General features: G+C 52.3%; 1 protein-coding gene across 1 annotated transcript; it reads left to right on the plus strand.

Moving 5' to 3' along the window:
• Positions 1–764: 764 nt before the first annotated feature.
• LOC308199666 (UPF0524 protein C3orf70) lies at positions 765–23,998 on the plus strand. The gene is made up of 2 exons (XM_080604155.1): positions 765–3,048; positions 20,800–23,998. Exons 1-2 carry the CDS (start codon positions 2,394–2,396, stop codon positions 21,354–21,356), a joined length of 1,212 nt encoding a protein of 403 aa, XP_080460281.1. The 5' UTR covers positions 765–2,393; the 3' UTR covers positions 21,357–23,998.
• The last annotated feature ends 609 nt before the right edge of the window (positions 23,999–24,607 follow it).

A 24,607-nucleotide genomic window follows, 5' to 3' on the forward strand; every position in this document is an offset into this window, starting at 1 on the left:
TCCTCACCTGCTGCACTTCTGTGCTGCTGTATCTGATGTGCCCACCTCTGCTCATCTCCCCTCAAGGAAATTACTGAGAACAGAGGCTGTTCACACCAGTAACGTCTCTACTGACAGAAGTTCATTTGTAAATTCGTATTGACCAGAGCAGCACGGCATTGATTGTTCTGTCTGCTTTATGTCCCGGCCACCGCCAGTGACATTGCCAGCGCGGAGGGGCTGCGTTCGCAGCTCCGGGAGGGCCGGCACGAGGCTCCGAGCAGCCGGGGGGTGCGTGAGAGCCCCGGTCTCTCGAGCACGCCAGGCGGCAGCCGCAGCTCCCTGGCTCCCAGCCCCCCGGGGCTGAACTTTAACCACCTCATATGGGATTCATTTTCCTACTGTCTGTTTAAACTAGCTGACAATTTTCATTCAGTGAGGAAGTATCTATTTGAAATGTTTTCCAGGTAAACTGTTCCTACTGACGAGCGTTGGTGCGTGCAGGAGCGTCCCGGGCTCTGCCCACTTGTCACACATCTGACCTAGGTGAGTGTGAGCTGAGACTGTACGTTACCCAGCGCGGTAAGGGCTCTGTGGCACACGGTGCAAGCTGGCTGTAGCCCATCCTCAATTTTTGGGCCCTGATTCTACTTTCATGTGTGTGTCTGGCTGCAGATCCACACTCTCTGCAGAGGAGGGATGCTTGCTTTCAGTGCTGAGGATGTTTGGTTTCAGCCCTGCGAGTACCCCTGGTCTCACATGCAGTTGCAGAATTGTTAGATGTCTTTAATTAAGTCAGTGAACTCTGCCAGTGCAGCAGATGCCTCCATTAACTGCTCAGCCACAGGCGTTTTGCAAAACAGTGAAGAATAGGGGTGCACCAAAGGGGAGAATTGCTTCAGCTTTGATCAGCGTCCCCTGCAGCACAGGGCTTTCAAAGAGAGGCAGAAAGCTCCCCGTGCTCAGAAGCACCATCTTGCAGCACGCAGGCGAATTGGATGGGGCGCCTGAGTCTCGTCAGAAACACCTACTCCCAGTTCTCTGACCTGCAGTTCACCTTCCTTGACGGAATTGCTTTTTAACAGAAAGTAATCTTGCAGCCCAAGCTAGGGGTGAGAGCAGCTCTGGAGGTGAAGCAGCGGTGGTGAAGGAGGGCTTCATGCCAGCAGCAGGAGAGGCAGTTCTTGCGCCTGGGGTCTCGCGGGAGCTGATCTGCATTTCCTGTTTGCTGCTGGCAGGCTCCAGGGAACAAGAATTTTTAGGATGTTCTTCACAAACCAGCAGGACAGTGCCAAAGAAACACCTGGTTTTGCAATCAGTTTTTCCTCCGCTTGCAAACAGCTGTGCAAGGCCCTGAATGTTTGCTGAATTCAGTGGGATTTCAGCAAAACAAAGGCAGCTAAGCCTTGAGGAGTGATTCAGAAAATTCACTTTCCAGTGCCATTAACCCTGGAGGCACTGAAGATCAGCTGGCCCGTGAAGCACCCTCAGTAGCAGTGCCCAGTGCCTAGGAAAGCTCAAGGCTCCCAGCCAGGCGCAGCGGGACACCCAACTCCAGCCCGGTTCGGCTGAGTTTGGTGGCCCCATCCCTGAGGCATGGCCTAAACCTCCCTGCCACCCTCAGCCAGCTCCAGTTTTGACCCAGCAGCCATGATCAGCCCTAGAAGGACAGGACGGCAGCGGGAACGTTTTGTGACACTCCCCAGGACCGCAGGAGGGGCAGCAGCAGCCCAGGTGGGTGCTGGCTGCTCGTGTGCATTGCCCGAAGGCGCTGGGTGTACCATGGGGAGCGTCCCAGCCCTCCCATTCCGGTGTCTTTGGGGAGGAGAGGGCTCTGCTCAGCAAGCCAGGGACCATACTCACAGACAAAGTCCCCGGGCAAGCCTGTGCCCAGTGGCTGACCCATATTCCTCGTTTTTCCCCGTAAACCACACACCTGGCACTGCGATACATGTGCGGCTCGGTGGTTCTTAAGCTCGTTCTGTTGGCACGATGCAGACGCTTTGCACAGCACATCTTCAGGAGGGCGCTCAGCACTGGGACACCTCTGGGATCTGCCCCAAGGACAGCCCCGAAGGAGCCGCGTATGAACACTTTGGAGGACGCAGACAAATGAGCTGACAGGGAGCTGGTGGGCACTGCGCAGTCAGGTGGCTGCGAGCGACGGCTTGACTTCCCTTCGAACAGAAGGCTGACTTCAGCTCTGCTAGTACTGACCAGGGAGACAATCACAGCACAATTAAAGTTCAGGCTTGATGGGGAAACAAGCCCACTGCTACACTTAGGAAGCCAAACATTGTGCGGTTAAAGGTAACAGCCACCTCCGGCTTCAGCCCGAGGGTGTGCTCGTCGGAGGTAACGGCACGCGTTCGTACCTTCGTTAACCGAAATCGTGCTACCGGTCATTTTACGAAATGGAAGGCAAAGTTTATCGACATGTAAAGGATCACAGCATGCGCGGGGAGAAACACTTCCACCTGCCTGGGAGCGCGGAGCGCGGGGAAGGAACCCCGGGGCACCCAACCCCAACCCCAACCCCGGCCGTGCCTGCCCCGGCCAGAGCCGTCGGGGCGGGGCGGCACAGGGGCTGCCCCGGGGCCGGGGGGGACGAGAGGGGACCGGGGAGGACAGGGGGACACCGGGGGGACACCGGGGACACCCCGGGGACAGCGGGCGGGAGCGGGGCGGGGCGGGGCGGAGCCGTCGGGGCTGGGGCCGGGCCCTGCCCGCGGCGCTGCCCCCGTGGCGCGGGCGGTCCCCGCTGCGGCTCGGCGCCTCCTGCTCCTCCTGCTGCTGCCGTGCGGCTGCTCCCCTCCTCTTCCTCCTCCTCCTCCTCCTCCTCCTCCTCCTCCTCCTGGCCGCTGCGGCGCGGGGGCTGCGGGCGGAGCGGCGGCGCCATGAGCGGGGCGGCGGCGAAGAGCGAGAAGCTGGACGAGGCTCAGGCGCTGGCCCGCAGCTGCGCGGGCAGACCCGACTTCCAGCCCTGCGACGGGCTCTCGCTCTGCGCCACGCACAGCCACGGCCGCTGCTTCCGCCTGCACTGGTGCTGCCACCTGGGATGGTGCCACTGTGAGTGAGCGAGCCCGCGGCCCCAAAACGGCCCCGCAGCGGTCCCGGGGGGGTGGGGGGGGGGGAGCGGCTCCGCGCTGCCCGGGGGCTGCCGTCCTGTCCCGCCTCGTCCCATCCCCTCCTGTCCCTTCCCATCCCGTCCCGTCCCGTCCCGTCCCGTCCCCTCCTGTCCCTTCCCATCCCACATCCCGTCCCCTCCTGTCCCATTCCCATCCCATCCCATCCCCTCGTATCCCATCCCATCCCGTCCCCTCCTGTCCTTTCCCATCCCATCCTGTCCCATCCCATCCCCTCCTGTCCCTTCCCATCCCACATCCTGTCCCCTCCTGTCCTATTCCCATCCCATCCCATCCCCTCATATCCCATCCCATCCCCTCCTGTCCCTTCCCATATCCCGTCCCCCCCATCCCATCCCATCCCATCCCATCCCATCCCATCCCATCCCATCCCATCCCATCCCATGGGTTTCTTCCCAAGGAGCAGTGGCAGCAGCCGGGGGGCTGCCCAGAGGCCTGCTGCAGGCAGCCCCGTGCCGTGGCCCCGCTGCTGGTGTTGAAGCATCAGGGAAAGCCTCTGCACGCTGCTTCGTCCCCCGGGGTTGTCCTTGTGGCTGGGGGCTTCCTTCCCATTCCCACGCTTTGCGATCCTACTTATTGTAGGAATGTGCGACTTAAAATGCTTTGAGTAGAGAAGTAGCCCCTGCAGGATACAGCAGATAGTTACTGCCTCAAAACGCAGTGCTGAGCCAACTCTGTCGGAAAGGTGCCCAACAACTTTAATGTCTGCCTTGGAGATGCCGGTGTGGGTAATCATGGAGGCTGGGGTGGCCACAGACAGTTCAACGCATAATTAATCACATATCTACCTGACGAGCAGGCTTTCCAACCAGCGTGTCTGTCTGAGGTCAGAAAATGTTGATGGAGCTAGGGACCTGGCTCGTGTTGTGCTGCGGAGATCTTAAAGCCTGGAGGGACGGGGTTACAGCTGAACCTCGGTGTGAGGGCTGCTGGGTGCTGCCGAGATGTCCCTTGACTCCTGACATCCTGTTCTCCATTTCAGTCTGTCACTGCCTTTCTTTGTAATTTAAACTCCTACGTGGATTTCCCACTCGTGCGGTTCTTGCAAATTTGGTTTAATGGGAAAAGGGTCTGCCTAAAAAGGCACCTTTTATTTGGACGAGAGCTTGTATTTGAACTAAATGCATGGATTAGGAATGTCCCCCTGATTTGGGGCTCATTTGATACCCGTTTGGAGCAGTTGTGTTTTGTCAGCATCCTGAAATGAATGCTGTGTGGTGACAACTGGCTACGTCTGGAGGTGTCACAGTCGCCTGTTGCGCATGGACAGGGATGTCTCATGAGTGGCATTTCGTCAGTGACACAAAGGCCCTCAAGTTACGACCTAGATGTATTTTTCTTTTCCAGAATTTCTGTGGTTTCAGTTATTTGAGCTCATAAGCACTCCGTAGGACAAGATCAGAGCTCAAAATGGTGTTTGTAAACTGGAGATGTTGTTGGAAATCAGCAGGGATGGTCCTGGGATGGGGAAGTCAATCGCAGAGCTGGGAACACCTGGAGAAGTGACGTTGCAGAGAGGGATCTGGGGATTAAGATGGATCACAAACTGGATATGCGTCATCAGCAGGAGGCCTTTGTGGTAGAAAATCCAAAAACAGAACCCGAGCCTTCACTTCACTGGGGATGCATTAACAGGAACATTGCAAGCATGCAATTTAATTAGTCTCTTCAACTCAGTAATGATGAAACCAGACTGATGGGTTTAGTTTTGAGCATTGCACTTCAAAAATACTGTAGGAGAACTGGGGAGGTTCTGTAGGAGGTCACAGCGCTCGGCGCAGAAAATAGGATTTACAAGGGGGTGCAAAAGCAAAGCCGTTGCTTGGGCTGTAAAAGCACCGAGGGAGGGAGGGAGGGGAGACGAGCTTTGCAAAGGATAAAGGGAGCCTTGGAAAGGAAGTTGTGTTCTAGTCCTTCTCCACGCAGACTTGGAAGATAACCAGTTATCACTTACCTGTGGCAAGGAAAGTTCAGGCTTGGTAGTGAAAAACATGTTTTTAACTAGCAAGAGAAATGAAGCAAGGGAACAGAGTGCTTCAGAAAGTGAGGAGTCACGTTCACTGGAGGCCTTTAAGGAGGGCTTAGACCGGTGTCTCCTGGAGTGACATAGAGCCGATTCCCTCCTGGAAGGACATCTTCTTGAGATGCCATCCAACCCTTAGCTTCCCTATGGCAATCACAGGAACTAAAAATAACTGTAGCTTTTGTAAGAAGTACAAACTTTTTCCTTAATTTCTCCCTTTACAGCTAAGGAAACTTTCAGATGTGTTTGTCCTACAAAGCTGTCATTTTAAATGAAAGAAGTCACATACCTCGTGTTCTTGGTTAATCTGAAAGCTAGGAACAAGTACGCTCCCTTCTTGCCCCCTTATTTCCTAATGCAAATGTCTGAGCTAAGGATCTCTTTGTATCGCGCTCTTGCAAAATGAGTGGAGTTGGGCTTAAAAGGGAGTAAGAACGAGGCCTATAATGGAAGATGGTATAGAGGTCAGCGATGTAATTAAGCAGTGTTGGAAGTTATCTTCCATAAAGACAGTGCTGTAATACTGCCTTAGGAATCCTCAGAGGGCTCTTGAAAGTGCTGCGCTGTGACTCCTAAGAGCTGCACAGGGGTACAGGAATCCCTACGTCAATTAAAATGGCCCGTGCAGTATTATTTTCCATTGGTGTCCACGGTCCTGGAGGATGTCAGCTCGATTGAAGTGCACTTGCACTGAAAAATGACACAAACTCACCACCGCTACAGGCAGTAGATTGCCTCCTCATGTGTATTCAGCATCACATCTGCTTACTTCAGTGACAGACACAATTCAGCGTTGCTGAGCCACTTGGCTATAGAAGTAATAATTGAGAAAGAACCTAGTCTGAATTCCCCAAAGCCATTTTTGGTGGCACGCTCTGAAGTAAGCAGTCCTTTAAGCTTTCTCTTTACCTCCGATGTTTCCCAGGCTGTAAAATGGCAATAGTAGCTGGCAGGCGGGATCGCAGAGACTGGTCGGTACGTCCAAACATCTCCAAAAACCTCAGGTGCTGTGTCTGTGACTTCTGTGTCTGAGCCCGGCAGTTTATTTCAGGTCACTGTCGCTGTTTGGTGCTTGGTGGGGAGCAGGTTTCTGGGTGAGGGGGGAGGTGGCTCGCTAGTGGGCCAAATGAAACCTCAGTAAGCAGGCACACACGTGCGACATGCAGCGCCTGGGGGAGGCTGCACGTGGTGGGGCGGGAGCACAGAGGGTACAACGAGGGGCCCTGGAGGATGAGAGCACCTTGTAGCTGGCTGCAGCAGGCATTGTGGTGCCCTCCCTGCTGGGGCCATGCAACAGGGCGGAAAGTGCTACCCAAGGACGATTTTTTTTGGTTTAAAAAATGTCTGTCCCACGCTTGTCCTGTTACACGCTTGTTGTGGTTTAACCCGGCTGGCAGCTAAACACCACACAGCCGTTCGCTCACCCTCCCCCCTCCCTCTCTGGGATGGGGGGAGAGAAACGGGAAAGTGAAGCCGGTGAGTTGAGATAAAGACAGTTTATTAAGACAGGAAAATAATAATAACAATAATAATAATAATAGTAATAGTATTAACAATAATAATGTGTAAGAAAACAAGTGATGCACAATGCAATTGCTCACCACCCGCTGACCGATGCCCAGCCTATTCCCGAGCAGCCGGCCCCCCCACCCCGGCCAGCCACCCCTATATATTGTTTAGCATGACGTCAGATGGTATGGAATACCCCTTTGGCCAGTTTGGGTCAGCTGTCCTGGGTCTGTCCCCTCCCAGCTCCTGCTGCACCCCCAGCCTGCTCGCTGGCAGGACAGAGCAAGAAGCCGAAAAGTCCTTGGCCTGGTGTAAACACTGCTCTGCAACAATTAAAACATCAGCATGTTATCAGCGCTCTTCTCATCCTAATCCAAAACATAGCACCCTACCAGCTACTATGAGCTACTTAACTCTGTCCTAACTGGAACCAGGACAACGCTGCTCCTGCTTGCACCTTTCAGCCTGTGCACGTTCCCCTTGCCAGGGGGACTCCCCCTGCTCCCCTTCCTCTGTCCCTCTGGCAGCCCCGTGGGATTTTGTTCATTAGCTGCAGGGTGAGAGCCTTAAATTGCTCAGTTTTTCCAAAGAGACGACACACAACAGAGGTAGCTCTGTGGCAAGGTGCTCGCCTTCCTTTCCTCGCCTCTGGGTTTCCACTGCGGGTCTGGTTTGTGCTGATGCTGTCTGCGATGCCCATCAGCGGGTTGCTGCCTGCACGGTGGTTCCTGCCTGCACGGTGTCGCTGCTTCTGTCAGAAGGGGGCAGGTGCCGGGGGTTACCTCCCTCCTGACAGCTGGGCTTCGACTGTGGTGTCTCATCTCACTTCCTAAAAACGAGCTCATCAGAGAAGGCATCGCACTCAGTATGATTTCAGAATTGGCTTCGTTCCGGGACAGTGCAAACATAGGGCATTCTGTTGTAACTCCTTTGCAAGGGTTTATTTTCTGTCTGAATGTTTTGCAGTACGTTAAACACCTTGCAAAACTCTCAGTACGCCGTGTTGCAATTATCAGAAATCCGTCACGAATAACGCTTCCCCAACACTCATTTCACAGCAGTCGTATCAACAGACAGGAACTGCTACCGTATATTAGTCTCTCTGTGGCTTATTATTTTACCCAGGTTCAGCATCCAAAAAGCGGGCCTTTATTACTTAAAGCCTCTCGCATATCTTACATTGAAAAATTGATGCAGCAAATAAATTTTGTGTCCCGCCGCTTCTCCAGATCCAGCTGTTCTCGCCGACTACAGGAAAGCAAACAGAGCACAGCTGAGAGCCGTGAGCCTCCTTTGGGTGGTCAGAAAGGAAAAACAGTCGCTAGGCTCAGACTTCTGAACAGATTGTGGGGGCAGTGTAGGTTTTTAGAGGTACAAATGCTCCCCCGCCCTTGCGCCCCGCGATGGCTCCCTGCTCCATGGCGCTCCTCACGTCCTTACAGGACCGCTGCGCCCCAAGCTGAATCCTGACCTGGCGGGGTCTACATCAGGTCAGGCAGCTTGGCAAGAAACCCCGTCGTTCCTTGGCCAACAGGAGATGGGCTTACGTGGCAGGTGGCATGCCAAGAAGGGCATATGTTTTCCGGGCGGTTCAGGGGGGAGGGCTCCTCTGATTTTGGCCGTGCCAGCGCACACTGTGGGGACGAAGAACCCAAGCGTACTTAAATTGCGTGCCTGGCTGCCCGCGGTGACAGGGAGGCCAGGAGTTCTTGCTCTCAGAGCTGGCTGCATCGCTTCCTCATTGCCTGCTCGTGGGCACCTGGGGGTCCCATGGGGCAGACAAGCCATGGTTTTGGGTCTGTGTGCGGTCGCTTTTGCAGGGCCCGGGCAGCCAGAGGTGATGGTCGGTCTCCCACAGCTGCTGCCACGGAGCGAAGCCAGTCAGTACACTCGCTGCACCTGGGAGTACTCTGAGCTTTGCTGCTGACAGCCTTCTCTACTTGACACACCGGTGTTTTTCTTTATAACATTGTTAGCTAAAAACATTAATTTTCCACCCCGCAAAACCGGTGAGATCTCCGTGTCGCGGCCAGCCTTGATTTTCCTCTCCGCGGCGGCAGCTGCGGCTGTGTGTCACGGAGCATCTCCCACCGCTCCTGGCAGCGGGCATGTCCCGGCCCCGCGTGCCGGGTGCTGGTCCTTTGCCCCGCTCTGCAGCGCGGCGTGCAGCGCGCAGGCAGCTGGGTGCTACACACCAAGTGTACGTACCAAGTGCTATTTCCGCGGTGTCTCCCCCACCTCTGGAGCGACAGCAGCCGTCAGCAGGGCTCCGACAGTCTTTGAAACGCGTGCAATTATTCAGACCCCAGCCTGCCTGTGAGAACTGTAAGCAGGGAATCAGCAAGGCAGCCTTTGTTTCCTGTAACAGAGCACTGGTAAGTGAGCTAAAGTGTCTATTGAAGGTTTTCAAGTGCACTACGACAGAGCTTGCGGGTTTAAAGAGAATTGGCTCTGCCTGCCAGCCAGCTTCTGTTGATCTCTCCACGTTCGGGAAGCAGCTACAGCCCCGGGGCGCTCTGTAGCACTGCATGTGCTGTAGACCTCCAAAAGACTGACTTGCTTTTCTTCTGGTGGGTTTTCTTTGCGGTGGTTTCGGTGGCTCTCGCGGGCAGCAGGGTGACGGCGCCTCGTGTACCTGGAGGTGGGCTCTCCTCCAGCAGGCGGCGTGGGCTGGCCCGTCCCGGCCAGACACCACTGGGGGCAGCTTGAATCTCCAGCGGTGCTGTTCCACAGGACAAAACCATGTCCTGAGGACTGACTTGGTGGGTAAATGTGGAAAAGGAGTTGTAACATGCTTATGTTTTAAATTATGAGACTGAATACTAGGGGTAGCTCGCACATTTTAGCTGTGGAAGAGCTCTGACTAAGGAGAACTGGAGCAGCTGGGCCAGGAACTCGGGGCTGGGCGTTCTCTGAGAAATGGCTTGTCTTGGTGGGAGGATGATTACAAAGCCTAGAAGAAATACCCGTTTTTCTTTTGTGTTTGCTGCAAAAAGGATTTGAACATCCATCCGGTGTAAGTCTGTGTATCTGGACAAAATGCTTGCGCCCGAGCAAGGCACTGTGCTGAGCACCAGGCAAGGCTCGCCGAAAGGTGGCTTTGGCAGCTTGTACCGGGGAAACACGCTTAACGAGCGTTTGCTGCCTGTGGCTGTGCGACATCTCCTCCTCACCTGTATTTTGAAGACCTATTATATTCTAGCTTCATTTCGCTGAGCTGTACACAACGAAGAAAGGAATGTCAGCTCAATGCATTCTGACGTGTAGCTCTAAGGGTAAGCAGCGCTCTGCTGGTTTTCACGGGTGCACCTTTCTGGCCCTGGATTGCGTTTCGTTGCTGTGGTTTTAGTTATAATCCCCAAATCGCAGCATGAATAGACTGTTAATGCTGTGTCTTGGGGAGAGAACCCAAACGTGTAGATTTCATCAAACCCTGTGGAAACATCAGTGCCTTTGAAAGAACCTGCTGGCATTCATTTTAAAATCCTTTCTGTGATGCACAGTTATGTCTAGAGATGTGCCTGCTCCTTTTTTATTATCATCATCATTACCAACAGAAACCCTTAACAGGAGTAGACCATGAGAAAAGCTTTGAATTCAAGTTACGTGCTCTAAGTACATCTTGCAGGACTAATTCTGTGCCTCATACAGAATCGAACAGAAATCGTTGCACTTCTTTCTCCAGAAGTCCTGACAGAAAGGAGCCTTGTGTACCAAAGTGCTTTCTGCTAGCCAAAACCTCCTGGTTGCCATGCATGACAATGAGGCTGTGTTTCATAATCTGTCCGTCCATCTGAGGAGCATGATTCACAAAAAATTATGTCTGCTTGCCCAAAACTCCGTGAGCTGCAGCAAAAGGCTGCCGAGAGCTGTGGATAAAGGAGACCTCTCTTCTGTAACCGCTTGAAGGGCTAACCTGCTGTTTTCGTGAAGCTTTCGTGACCAGCCTGAAATGAGGAGGCTGAGGCTGTCTTATTACAGAAGCAAGCAGTTTGGAGAGAGAATTCATTAATGTTGTGTCCCGTCAGCTGGCGTGGTTGGCTGTGAATTCAGGATGTTCCTGAAAGGGTTTGTGATGAAGGCTGAGCCTCTGCTCCTGCTCCAAGGTCTTCGTTCTGGGAAAACGCTCCAGGCACTTTTCTCACTGCAGAGTAACAGCTCACAGATGAAATGTGTGCTGGAGCTCCAGTGCCCCTGGCAAACGTGTGGCTTCCTTCCTGGACTCTGCAAGCAAGGAAGTCGATTTTCCTGTTTGATTCTGTATGCATATTTAATTTGGGTGCCTAAATGCAAAAGTGTACAGCTCCGGTGCCCTCTAACGTGTTACCTTTACTCTTGTGGTTGCTGATGGATGTTTCATGTGTCTTCACTGCAGCCCGTGGTCATATCCTCGCATTGCCCTATGCCTGAATCACGAGATTGTCATCTTCGTGGTTCCTGTCCTGCAGGTCTGCAGAGCTGAGCGTGTGCTCAGGTTTGCTGGGAGCACTGATGAGTGCTTTCAGGTGCTTGGCACAGGACCCCGAGTCCCCTGGCGGCACCTGGGAGCTCATCAGGAGCACGTTCTGCCTCTGCCTGTGGTGATGAAGCCAGCAGAGCCGGGCTCGTACAGAATGGGCATCTTGGGGGGGGTTTATGCAATGCCTTGCAATTTACCCAAAGCTGCCTTACACCTCGTGAGTCACTTCAAGTCTTGTTAACTTCGTTCTGCACGTTGGTAAGTCTATACCGGGAATTTTTGTCTCTGTAAAGGACAAGATCCGAAATGCTTCGCTCACGTTCTGAGATGCTCCAAGTGAGAGCTGTGACAGTGTGGGCTTAGCCGTCGGTGGATGGCATCAGCTTAGAGTAATGCAGAAAGCTGGTTGGTGGTAGGTTGGCTTCCAGGTAGTCTGTCTCTCCCTCTCTGTGTATGTAAAGTGACCCTTTTTCAGTGTGCTGTGGTTTCTACTCCAGCACCTGTGTGAACGTATCTGTCCATAAGATACGGAGCATGTTTTCAGAATGCCTTGCATTCTCCCAGGAAGCAATTTTTGTACAGTGCCTGATCACAGAATTCAAGAAGTGCAGTTGCTGCAATTGAGAGGTGTTTTTGCCAGTAGTTCAGTGTATTCACATAGACGGAGGTCAGAGACCTACTGGAAAAGTAAAATCTGATTGCTCGGCAACTGTACCTTGTTTTTAATATACTCATACTTTAATTTAAGCAACGTAACAGTTGGAATTTATATATAACCTGTGTTGTAAAACAGTTTTAACCAGAGCATGCATTTGTATTCCTGTTCTCACTGATGGCTGCAGAGCTCGAGAGCCCAGATGCGTGCTGGCAGAAGCGCTGCTTTACTTGTGTGCTCACACCCGGCCCCGCAGCGGTTTCCCCGCGGCGCGGTCACAGCAGCTCTGCCGCCTGCCCTCGTGCATGATGCCCATGCTGGAGCGCACCTGCGGCCATCTCAGGCAGGGTGCTTGGCTGCTTCGTGCTTCTCGTTGCGTGGCTGCCGGCGGTGGTGGGATTTCAGCGCCTTTGCTGACTTGGAGCTTTATTTCAGGTGCCTGCACTTCACTCGGGGAGTGCTGCTTGTTCCTGCTGAGGAGCTGGGACACTGCCAGCTTGCACTGATGGGCTCTTGCAGCCCTCTGGCGTGAGGAGACCCCTTTTTCTTTGCTTTTCCTGCCCTCTGCCTCTAGACCCCAGTGCTCCCTGCTGGGGTGTGTGCTGTGGGAGCAGGGTGCTCCAGGTGCGAGATGAGGGCGATGCTTCCACCTCTCCGCCAGCGTTACTGCCCTGCCGCAGCAGTGAGGGCCCAGCTGGCTCCCCTGCGCTGCCCGGCTGCCGTGGCACGGTGGGACGCTGTGCGACCTGCTGGCACTCCTCCTCCTCCGGTATCTGGTGCTTTGTATCTTCCTGCAGAGCATTGCTGGATCTCAAACCCCTCTGAGGGAGGGGTCAGCACCAATACCCATGTGCCTCAGCTCTGTTTGGTGGCATATTTTGGGTGCAAGTAGGGAGAGTAGGTCATTAAATACTTCAGAAATAGGTTTTGTAGGGCCTTGTAACAGAAATACAAAGATTGGGATGAGTAAAGTATGAATGGAAACGTGTGCAGGTCACCAGAAGAAACAACAGACTGAGGTCAGAAGGGTGGCCTGTACCGGTAGTAGGGCCGCGCTCCCCAGCCATGAGGCTGATGAACGTGCTGTTTGTGGAGCCCGGAAGGCCGGCACTCTGCTGGGCCCCGGCACAGATGACTTGTCAGCAGGAGACGTGTGCTCTGACAACAGGAAGGCAGCAGCACAGGTACAGCACAGCGCATATGCCGTTGTTTCTCCTGTCAGCCCACCAGGAAAAGGGACTGCGGCCGTAAAGACGCATCTGTGCCAAGCGGCAGCTATTCCGAGCTCCGAAGAACAGCCTCCTGCCTCAGCTCTGCCGCGGGGGCAGAGCACCTGGCCCTTTGGGGAGGACCTGCCCTTCAAGGACCATCGAGCTGTTCTGCTTGTTTCAGAATTTGCAGGAAAGTGTTCCCATCTCGTACAGGAGACCACGGGCGCACCACCTGCGGGGTGTGCTCTGCCCCTGGAGGGCAGGTACTTGTCTCCCCACTGCCTGCGATTCCTCCGTAGCAGGACTCTTCGTAGGTAGCTTCTGACACCGAGCTGTGGTTATCCTTCTCTGTTACCATATCAGCACGCTGGCTGTCTGCATGGAAGTGATGGGATGCTGAATCTTGAGCAGATGGTACACAGGGATGGTTTTGTAAAATAAATATTTAACACTAAGGCATTTTTTGCTATTTTCTGTACTGAATTTAACAAATATCTAGCATAAGTTGGGGGATAACATTTTTCAGGGAAGTGCAAAACGTGGCTGCTCTCCTCTTTGCAGAGCAGCTGTGCGAAGGGATGGTGGAAGGCAAATACTGGGTTTAGAGCTCAGATCGTGACGGCCAGTGCTCAGCTGCTGTGCTCACAGCCAGCTGTGCTCGTGCAGGTAACGAGATGGACTGCGGCGCTTCGTGCCTGGGATGTCGCGTGTCTGCGTCCTCCTAAGCCGCCGTGTGCCGGGCTGTGGTTAGCAGTACCTGTGATGAACGTAGCCCTTGCCGCGTTACTTCTGGACCGCACACGCGTTGTGCCTTGTTGTGTTCCCTTGTAACGGGCAGTAAGCAAATGTGGCCCCTTTATGAGGGCTGATAGCTGCACGAAACATTTCTAAATCCTCCAGTGTTGCTTTTTCCTTAAGGCTGGTAAATCCGTACAAGAAACGAGAGGAAAGAGTAGGGATGGTAGTACGAAGCTCCGGGACTGTTTGCATTTGAGTTACTTGCTGTTAGTGGAAGTGTGCAGAAAACCCTGAAAGACTCACAGCATGGAAGATCATGATCTTTTTTTTTGTATTTAAAATGAATCAAGGCAAAAGGGCATTAAAGTACACATTACGAGGAAGAAAAACTTTCTTATTTTTCCCCTTTCGTAAATTTCTGTGAAAAGCTTACGGCTCATCAAGTCAAGGGCTGTCACAGCTGTCTCTCACTATACAGCAATCAGAGGGAACACCTCTGCTTCATATGAGAAGAAAATTGGCAACTGTACGAGATCACCGCTGGGGAGCCACTGAAGAAATAGCGCCAGGCTGGTTCCTTCCTGTGCTTGGCTGAGATAGGGAGCGGGACAGACGTGTCAGTGCCCTGGTGCAGCTGTGTCTGGGAGAAGAGGCTGCTTGTGCTGCTGCTTGGGGGACACACGGCTGCGAGGGCAGAGCCTGCTAACGCTGCCCAGCGTACTTACCGGCTGCGTGACCTCTTCCACGGTGGTGCTGGGGTAACCGGTGTTCCTCTGCGGAGCTGGCCTGTGTCTTCTGCGATCCCTTACTGTGCCTGCCATCTACGCCAGAAGTACTGGGAGCGCGTTGCATGCTCTGTTTGCGTTCACCGCAGTAGAAATTTGTTTGAACAATCTCTGCATGCTTTGCAAATTTGCTTGGAAGAAGTGCAAGGCAAGAGTATCACTTGTGTTAAGGCGTTCCCTATCTTTACATATGAGGAGGCTTCAGTGTTGACAAGCATTTTAGTCGTGCTTCATCGCAGCCACCGATGGCACAGTTCAGCTCTGCTTGAGCTGGTACTGTAAAGCTGACAGTGCCTCAGTGTCCTGAAATCTTCTTCTCCCTGGCGGCTTATTCCCTGGCTCACGTTCCTGACACATCCCATGGTGTTAGGTGAGATACGACAGTGGCAGTGCCGCATGTGACACGAGTGAACCTCCAGGCTGACTGCAACCAAAGCTCGCTGGCGCCGTTACGCCGGTGTAGTAGCGTCAAGCAGAAGCCACCAGAACCGAACCAGCCGCTCTCCGCTGCGGACCCGTGGTGGGCAGCTGCAGCACGCTTTGCTCACCCCTACTGCAGGAGCGCACAGCTGCCGTGGTGTCAGCCCACGTGCCCTGCCCTGGTCACGGCGTCAGCCTCTCTGAATCGTACACCATGTCCAAAGGCAGTGAAATCTGCTTTGCAACCAGAGCCCGTTCTCCTCCAGCACCCCTCAGCTCCATGCTTTCACCACGGCGCTCAGTCAGCTCAGGGGCACGGGAGCAGTTCCTGAGCTGCACTGGTTGAACTGAGCCAGGCTTTTTTAGTTAGATAGCATACAGTCGGCAGGGTGTCATTAACCCTGCAGATTTTGGGAGAGTAGGTGAACTGGCAGGTGTAGAAATCTTTGTCCAAGCAGCTGCAAGAGAAAGCATACATATGAAAAAAGCTTTTGTTTTGGTTAAAAGATGTCTAAACATCTTGCATGCAAACAGCTGTTTGCTACACCATAGGTATTGCTGATTTAGATGTGTAAAACCCACAGCAGAAGGTCCAGAACCATCTTTTATCATCTTTCTGAAGTGTGGTACGTTTCATGTTGCTGTTAGCAAAAATCCTTCGAGGTAGCATTTTGAGAGGGTGAGGACGGGGGCTTTGTTATGAGAAACCCCACTGCTGAAAGCTGAAGTTTTAATTTCTTTTTTACCATGCCAAGCACATCGGTGTCAGAGGTAAACTAGAATGCTGGGACGAAGCGAAGTGGAGAATTAAGTGTTTAAGCAGCACCTCTGCTTATTTCATGGTTAAGTTATTTTGTATTAGCCACGGAAATTACTGCTGTGTCTGTTCGGTAAAGATGCATGCCGACTGCTCAATTAGCAAAAAAACAGAAAGAAATGACCTCATGGCTTACTTCTAAAAGCTTTTATTTATTTTTTATATTCAGGAGACACCATAACACAGCTTCCAATCAATCAACCGCATAGCTCTGGTAATCAATACCACAAAGAGACTTTATGTACATGGAAGTATGTCTACTTTGCGGGGATAAAATGTTTCCCAAGCGGGACGAGTTTGTTTGCTTGAGCTCTGTGTCTCACACCGGGGCTTGCAGCTCCGCTGGACTCTGCCATAACCAGCTCCTGCTGGCCTCTGGGGGTTAATTCTCTGGGGGATTTGGCTTTTAGGCTTTCACAAGGGTTGGCTGAATAATGAAGCAATGGAAAAACAATCACTCCTTGCAGTTGTGCACAACCCGCTGGCGTTGTGTGATTAGCAGTAGACAAAGAGGCGCAGTGTTTACGCAGAGCCATGCTCGGGTGAGCCTGGAGCCGCAGAAAGCCGAGGTGCTGGCGCAGGCTTTCGGTGGTGGCAAACAGCTAAGGGTGGCCGAGGTACCTGCTTCCCGGGGCTCTCAGCTGTCTTGCATTTCATATCATCCATCCACATACGGCTGTCGTGGATGACTGAGACTTACCATGAAAACAATCCTGGCACTCCTGGCTTCATGCATTTAGTGTTCAACACCTGGGAGACAAAGCCGGTGATGCTTCCCATAGCCCTTGTGCCACGCTGGCGGAACACAGAGCCAGAGCCGCAGCGTCTGCTCTGCAGCAGCCTTACAGTGCTCAAGGTCTTCCCAAACCTCTGCAACTGCAGCAAGCTGCTTTTCACAGAACTTTTCTTTTTTGATTTTTTTTGGAGAAAAACCCTCGCGTGCACCACGTGCAGTATTTTTCCTTCACTGAAATTCTGTCTTCTGCGTAGGCAGGAGCGGCAACTGACCCAGGAAACAACTCGCAATGCGGTGTCTGGTCTGGCATCTGTATTTGTGCAAAACACTGTAATTTACAGGAACATTCATCAGCAGAGCTCAATTCAGAGTTCTCCAACTGACTTGGTGGAAATAAAGCTGCAATAAATTACGTGCTAGAGCATTAAAAGGAACGTGTCAGAATAGGTGCTCGAAATGCTATTTTATCATGGCTTTTTGCCAGCTGCTTAAAGTCAGCAAAAATGTTTCTGCTTATTTCAGGGGGGCTTTTACCAGACCACCATGTATTATAAAAGAAGGTGGGACTTGTGCTTTGGGGGTAATTTGCTGTAAAAAAAAAAAAAAAAAAAAAAAAAGACACTGCTGCCAATCCTGCAAGCTGTAGTGGGTGGGCGATCTTATTTTTAAATTTCTGCATAAATTTTTCATAGCATCCGCATCATGGTTGATGCATTTACATGCATTATGTAGGGTAGGGAGCTATAAGCGATGCTATTACCACAGCCCTGTCCGTGATCCACTCTGACAGCTCCAGCTGTGAGTACCAGCACCTTTTAACAGAGGTAACTGATCACGTTCATAAACGAGAGGCTTCATCTAAAATAAACAGGCTTGGCCCTACAATTCGCTGGAACTTAATAACAAATTCATAACAGAATCCTAAAGAAATGCAGAAAATCAGTTTATGTGGAAAATTTTCCCATTAGGTGATTTCTGCCTTTCCCTGCCAGCACTTGTCCTTGGACCGCGAGGAAATGTTTCCAGCCAAGGTCAGGTCACACAAACGGGCTTGAAATCCTCTGCTAACAGACTAGCTGCTGCTTTCTTCTACCCTGAAATTAGTGCCAGCGTGGCAGTTTTGAAGCACGCAGCGAATCGCCCCGTGCTGCTGTGAAGCTCTGACAGGCAGCCGCATGCCCAGTAGCGCCTCGGCTCCCCTCACCTCTCCTCCCACGTCCTCCTGCCTGTGCTTTTCAGCCTGGCTTCGAACAGAGCCAAAGCGTGACCACAGCCAGGGCCCTGCATTGCCGCACACGTGATCGGGTTTCTGTTTTGTTTCTGTTTTCCACAACCCAGCAGAGGCTACAGCTGTAAGCCCTGCCCGGGGGTTTGAAGTGCTGTAGTTACCAGACACCAGCTTGGCCGGGAAAATCCAAATCTCTGCTTCTGTGACAAGCGGCGAGAGACAGCACAGGGCGTGCACGTGTATCCGCCGCCTAACACAGTTTGGCAGTTGAGCTGCTTCCTTGACCATCTTCCTTAAAGGAAAAAGAGTAAAATTGGATGAATCTTTGATTTCCTTCGATGCTGTGCTTGTGAGCTACTGGGGCTTAAGTGCTCTGCTTTTCCTCCCCCAGCCCCTCTGGCAGCACGTGGCAGCCGTGTTGAGTGGACAGTCAGAGCCTTGCACAGCAACCCGTATTCTTCATCCCACTGAGCTCTTTACCAACGCCGTCCTGGGACACTTCAAGTAGAATTGGTGCAAAAGAGGAGTTGAGACACTTTTTTCCCAGTTGTGTGTCTTACCCTTGGCTGTCAATGGAAGGGAACAGGAGCCCACGCAGAAGCGGCCCAAATATCTGCCTCAATACAGCCTCGTGGTTTCGGGCGAGGGTTCGCTGGTCCCAGGTGGGCTGCGTTTCAGTTGCTGTGAGCTGAATTTATTGGCCACCAATCCAGCCAGCAGCGTGCTCAGCAGTCATCTCATTGGGTCGCTTTGCAAGACAGGAGCGTGTTTAATGTTCGCTAATTTGAAAAAAAATAGATTTCCAGAGCTCAGTGGTGGGCAGGAAGGCACAGGCTGCTGCGGGGTGGGGAGGGCAAGGCCTGCCCGGCTGCCCCAGCGCCGTTGTGCTGCGCGGGGGCTGAGAAGGGCCCAGGAGACCGTGGCCCCGGCAGCTGCCAGAACAGCGATGTCCGTGCTGCTGCTGCAGCCAGCTCTGGAGGAGAAAGCGCTCTGTTCTGCCAGGACTGATGCCTTCAGTGCTTTGCTGCTTGCCCTGAAGTCCTCTGAGACACAGCGAGCTTAGACCACGCTATGTTAAAAAGATGGCAAGAGGAGAGGGCTGTGTGTTTCCTAACTGCCATCCAGCCACATTCAAGTAGGAGAAAAAAAAAATACCATTTTATTCTCACTGAGCTTTTCCAGCAGCTCTGTTAACAATTATCATTCCGCAGATCCTAGGAGAAAACTGCTTGATGAGGTATTCAAGTGAAGCTGGTCAAATCTATTCACAAAATGTTCTCTTCCGCGGCCCACTTACTGCAGTGCTCTCGCTGCTCTCTGCCTGGCTGGTGGCTGTTCCCTCCGGCGGCATGACAAGGGGGGGTGGGATTTCTTTTCAGCGTGGTTGGTGCCCATTCCTCTGAGCCCACTTTCTGCCTTGCTGGCCATGCGTTGTGCCTCTCCCATGCCCCATGCTCTTTGGGGCCTTTCCTCTGACGCTACAGGTTCGGGAGCCCCAGCCCCGGAGCGCAGGCTGCTTTGCGGCAGGCTGTCCCCCTTCCAGTACCAGCAGGCACAGCAGGGTGGGAAGAGCCTTCTCCAGTGCTCAAGGTTTCCCCGGTGACGTACCGGAGCCCGGCTGGCAGCACACAGCTTGTGTGTGGGCCCTGGCTCGCTGGGGCTGGCAGAGCGGCAGCTACAGCCAGGAGCTGGGATCCTTTCGCCCATCCCAGAGCCAGTGCCACGCTGGCTGAGAGCTTGTTGCAGTCAGCGCTGGTCGTGTGTCTAGGAAGGGTTCCCGGGCTGAGGACAGGCTTCCTTATCAGGCAGGCATGGCAGAGCGGGCCCTTCCACGGGGCAGAGGAAAGCCGTGCTCTCCTGTCCCCTCCTCGCCTGTCGCTGGTCCAGGCTGTGCTCAGCTGCCCCGAGCAGAAACACAGTCACCGTGCTGAATTTCCAAAGCAACAGGTAATGCAGGAGGAAAGGCTGCACTACCTCTGAGCCGCCAACAGAAACACCTGGGGCAGGCAGAGGCATCGCCTCGTCCCAGCACAGCCAGGCCGTTACTGCGGTGAGACTTGGTGCCTTTCTGCTCCTCACCCAGAGAGCTTCGAGCATCAGAGCAGCCCCTTGTTGCTTTGATCCTTTTTTGGCCTTTGTAAAGGAGTATTGGTGATATTCGTAACTCCTGCATCAAAACTCTGCTTAGAGTCCCACTCCTTGCAAGTCTTCTGGAAATGTGTACTTTCGTAGCGTATGCACCCCCTGGGGAGGCATGAATCTCGCAGAGGCTTCATGCAAATAAAATGCAGCATTTTACAGTCCTGGCGTAGCCTCAGGTTTCTCAGTTTTTCCTAACAAAGTACTGATTTTCTGCTCTCTATTTATTTCTTTTAGTAGAGAATTTCAGTTGTGCTCTTCAGTTCACACTTGGTTCAGCTCTATATAGCCAACGTAATCCTATTTTTCTTACTATTTAACCAGATAATCAAAATGTCAAAGGCATTTCTATGGCATAGCAATTCCCTTATTTTCTGCCTTAAGATTCCAGTTGCGATCATGTGTGAATGCTCTGGTTTGTAACACAGAAAATCACGTTAGTACTCAGAAAGAAAGAACATGGAAATGCGCACAAGGAGACTCATCGTTAAGTGTAATAATAAAATCTAAAATGTAGATCATTGTAGCAAAGACAGCTGGTGGAACCGCTCTGCATTTGGTCGGGGGGAGAAAAAGCGTCTTCTGAGCGTCTGTGCAATTTTCTTTCCCCTAGAAAGGCGCGCGGGCAGAGCTGCTGTCTGCCCCACTTCTCACCTGTGGAGTTGGGTCCCTGGAGTCAATTTGGTCGAGTTGGTGACTTCCTACAGACGTCTTGGGAGCAGTGAGAGGGAGAGCAGCAGGACCAGGGCCAGAGAAGCTGTGCTTAGTACAATATTAAGCATCAGAGACCTTGCACCAGGAGAGAACAAAAAAACCACCTTGAGGCCACTAAAACAGCAGCTGCTGACTGCCAGGAGCTGCAGGTTATTACTAACTGCCAAAGGCGGGCACCGCCTGATTGGCGTCCTTCTAACTTAAAAGTCCTTAAATGCTGTGTTTCTGCCTTCCCCGCAGGTAAATACGTCTATCAGCCCATGACACCTGTGGAGCAGCTTCCCAGCACTGAGATCCCTGTTCGCCCTCGGGAGTCCACGAACACGATCCAGATCGCCGTTTCGCTCACCGAGCACTTCCTGAAGTTTGCACCCGTCTTCCAGCCCCCTCTGCCCCCCGCCTCCCCGCAGTTCTGCACGATCGCAGACCTCTTCATTGACAATTACCGCGTGAAATGCATCAACGGGAAGATGTGCTATGTGCAGAGGCAGCCTCCCCCCGTGCCCCACAAGACAAAGGCCGAGGAAGTCTCTGTCCGCAACGCCTTAATCACAAAAGAGAGCAATACACCAAAAACAGATCACTGCTCGTCCCCTTCCAGCTCGGAGGACTCCGGGATCAACGCGGTGGGGGTTCACTACATGGAGTCGTGCGATGAGGACACAGAGGGGGTGGCCGAGCTAAGTTCAGAAGAAGATTACAGCCCGGATAGCAGCTGGGAACCAGATGAATGCCCACTCTTGTCACCCTCACAGTGTGAAATGGAAGTGATTGAGACTATAGAAACCACTGTGTGATCTGACAAGGTGGTACCAGATCAGTCCAGTTCCCACTCAGTAATGTTGCTTTTGTAGTATTTATATTTTGTTTTTTTTTTTTTCTGACAATCCCTTTTTTTCCAGTGCACTTGATATTTCAGATCCCTCCCTCATGGGAGTGCGGCCGCAGGACTTGCATATTGGTGAACTAGCAGCAGCCTGAGCAATTCTAACGTGTTCTCAGCCTGATCAGACCTCCCATGCCTGCACATAAGGTAGCGATAAATCCTAAGACTCTTATCGCTGAAAAAGGCCTTTTTCTTGGTCTCAGTGACATCCTATGTTACTTCTCATATGAGGACATGCCGCTTGAGATGTTTTCAGCTGTCAGGATGTTTGCAGTGGGCCTTCAAAGCACAGAGGGTGAGCTGGTGTAGCACGCCTGTGAGCAGCAAAACCAAGTTGTCCTTATTCTTTCTTATAAATGATGCGAGGTGCAGCAACAAGAGGCTCGTTCTGCCTCTGTCTGGCCTCCCGCAGTGCCGGTCCTTTTCTCTAGTGTTGGTGCGACCCTCCCCGAACGCGTTGGCACCACTCTTCCAGTGGGTTGGTATGGCAGGCTAGAGAACGCACAAAGTGCCTCCAACTTTTCTCCAGGCTATGCACCAAGCATCTGTTGAGTTAGGTCAGGCTCTGAAATCTCCTGAAAAGGCAACTCTTGCTCCTGAGGCCAAGCAGTTGCCCAGATCCCTTCTCCCTGTGGATCTCTGGAAGGGGATCTGGCTTTTGCAGCTCAGCAGGAGGGAGAGCAGGCAGGGAGGAGGCACAGCAGTCTAACCAATACCATTCCAGACCGGGGTGTAAAACGACAGGTGAAGGGAAGCGACTACCTCCAAACACACAAAATCCACCCTCAGCTTTGCCTGCTGCTTCCTCCTGTGCTGTTGGTGCCGGACACGCGCACTCAGGACCAAAAGGCCTCAGGGCCTGCATTTGCCTGAAGAAAAACAAAGTTTAAAACACAAAGTACTTCAGCCACACCACTGTGTTGGCAGAGCTCGGGGACAGCACGGAGGTGCCCGTGAGGTGGCCCAGGCACACGTAGCGGGTGTGCTTGTCCAGACGCAGCCACGGCCATTCATGCTGAGCGAGGAAGCTTCGGCTCACTCTCCTCTGCACCCAGTTCAAGAGCAGGCTTTAAAGTTTTGCTCGCATAGCTGGTGAGAAAGAGCTGTTCTGCTGGCGGTTTTGTTTCAGCCCTCCTTAACGGAACAAAAATATCTTTCTCAGAAGATTTCAGTCAGCTTGAATCAGTTGGAGTCAGTAATAACTGTTTTCAACAGCATTACTGGATTTCTTTGTGTACTTGCTGTTTACGTTTCAAAAGTCATCGGTGAATATAAGGCTGTATAAACGTGTACAGTTTAGTGATTGATACTAGATTATAGTCCATGTTATAGGATGGCTCATCTCTCACTGTATCCTGACAATGTATTACTAATTTTATACACTTTGTAATCAGTATCTTTAGAAAACGTTTAGGCAACAGTGTGTGTATGTGCACATGCGCGTGTGCTAGGAGTTTACCATAAATGGTTATAAAGTAATACTGTACTTTTTAGACTAACACTTTCAGACAAAAAATAATAGGTTTTATAGTTTTGATGAATTATATAAAAAAGTGCAATGCTTGTTAAATGAGGAAGTTGGGCCATTGCATGAACAGATACATTCTCACAAGGCACTTAAGTATCCTGTTTTTTTTTTGAGGGCATTTAAACAAAGGCTGTAGTAAAACTAAGTAAGGTTTTATTTATTTTTTGAGGGCGGGATTGTCTTTCTTGGTTAACTAAGGTTTCTAACAATGTTTTAGTGTCTTTTGACCATTCAGGCACATCTCGTAAGGTAGAAGAAAGCATTATGTATAAGCCTACAGCATTTACTCATATTTAATCTTTCAATTGTAATCTGAGTGGAGAGCTGCAAACACTCGCTCTGGCGCCTGGTCTGCCTCAGCCTTCCCTTTTCCTGGGAGGACGGGAGGCTGGCGGGTACGGGTACGTCCGGGGCCCCTCCCGAGGCCAGGGTGCTCCTCACCTGCTGTTGCTGCGGGTGCCGTGCACAGTAAAGGCCACCAGGCCCTTCCTGATCTGCAAGAGCGTCCGGGGTCTGCTCTGCCAGCAAGGAGGGGCCGCCGCCTCCTGCTGCTGTTCGGGGGCACCTGCTGCGAGCGCAGTGAGATTAGCTGGGTGTTTATGACCAAGACTTACCATGCTGTCCTGTAGTCTTGCAGGTTCATATCACTGTCGTCAGGATACATTCTTTCTTAACTGTAAAGTAATTAGCAATATTCACAAGCTGTGAGTGTCTCCTACCCAGGATTTGTTCAGATGTCAAGCACAATAAGCTGCCTCTTCCTTCTGTTGTAAAACTTGAGAGGAGCAGCCTGGTGTGGGACAGGGCTAGTTCTGGAAAGCGTCCTGGCAGCCAGCGCAGGGGCAGGTTTCTCACTGCGCTCCATCACGCACCCCAGATCAGAAACACGCTCCTCACAGAAACGTGATTTGTTTGCACAAACATTGCGTAGACGTGCTGTAGGAGACTTGCCCTGAGCTAGTTGCTCCACTCCACCAGGGAGAGGTGTGTATATTTCCTCTTTAATAAAATACTTAACAACTCAAGTTCTGATTGTCCTAACTGTGTATTTCCCGTAATACAGTGAAACACTGCAGGGTTTCCAACAAAGGAGAGCTCGCTCACAGCTTCAGATGGCATTACCTGACACGTACCAAATGCCTGGAGGAGTCCCGCGGCTCCGGGTGAGCTCTGCGCACGGAGCTCCACCTGCCTGGTGCTGTGCTTCTGCAGGGCACGGAGCCTGGCCTCGGGTACCGGGCATCTGAAGACTCTGCAGCTCAGAGGTGTGCTGCTGGGACACCAAGGGGGTGTTATCCCAACACATCCCAGTGCTAGTGCCAAAACAGACACAGGAAGAGAGGAGGTGGTGATCATGAACCCGGTAACGCCATTTCACAAGCCACAGGTGACCGAACAGAAACACCACTGCTATTAGGTTGCCACTCTGTGAGTAGACTGATAAAGGTGCCACCAGACGCTGAGCCTCACCTTGTGACACTCCCCAGCTTGGCGTTCAACAAAAAAAAAAAAAAAAAAAGAGTTGAGCTTAGTAGTGACAAACCTTCAGCAGCCAGTTAGAGTCGCACCAATCCTCTTCCCCCTGCAGCACCCGAGGGCCTGCCTCAAACTGCACCAAGCCATCCCGCGGCCCT

Source organism: Anser brachyrhynchus (genome assembly GCF_964034855.1).
Source record: "Anser brachyrhynchus genome assembly, chromosome: 9".
Classification (NCBI taxonomy): Eukaryota; Metazoa; Chordata; class Aves; order Anseriformes; family Anatidae; genus Anser; species Anser brachyrhynchus.

Excerpts from the sequence above, each read along its gene's own strand:
- LOC308199666 (XM_080604155.1), top strand. The coding sequence starts at position 2,394 with ATGGAAGGCAAAGTTTATCGACATGTAAAGGATCACAGCATGCGCGGG. Across the intron at positions 3,049-20,799 it reads CCACCTGGGATGGTGCCACT|GTAAATACGTCTATCAGCCC; the intron begins GTGAGTGAGCGA and ends CCTTCCCCGCAG.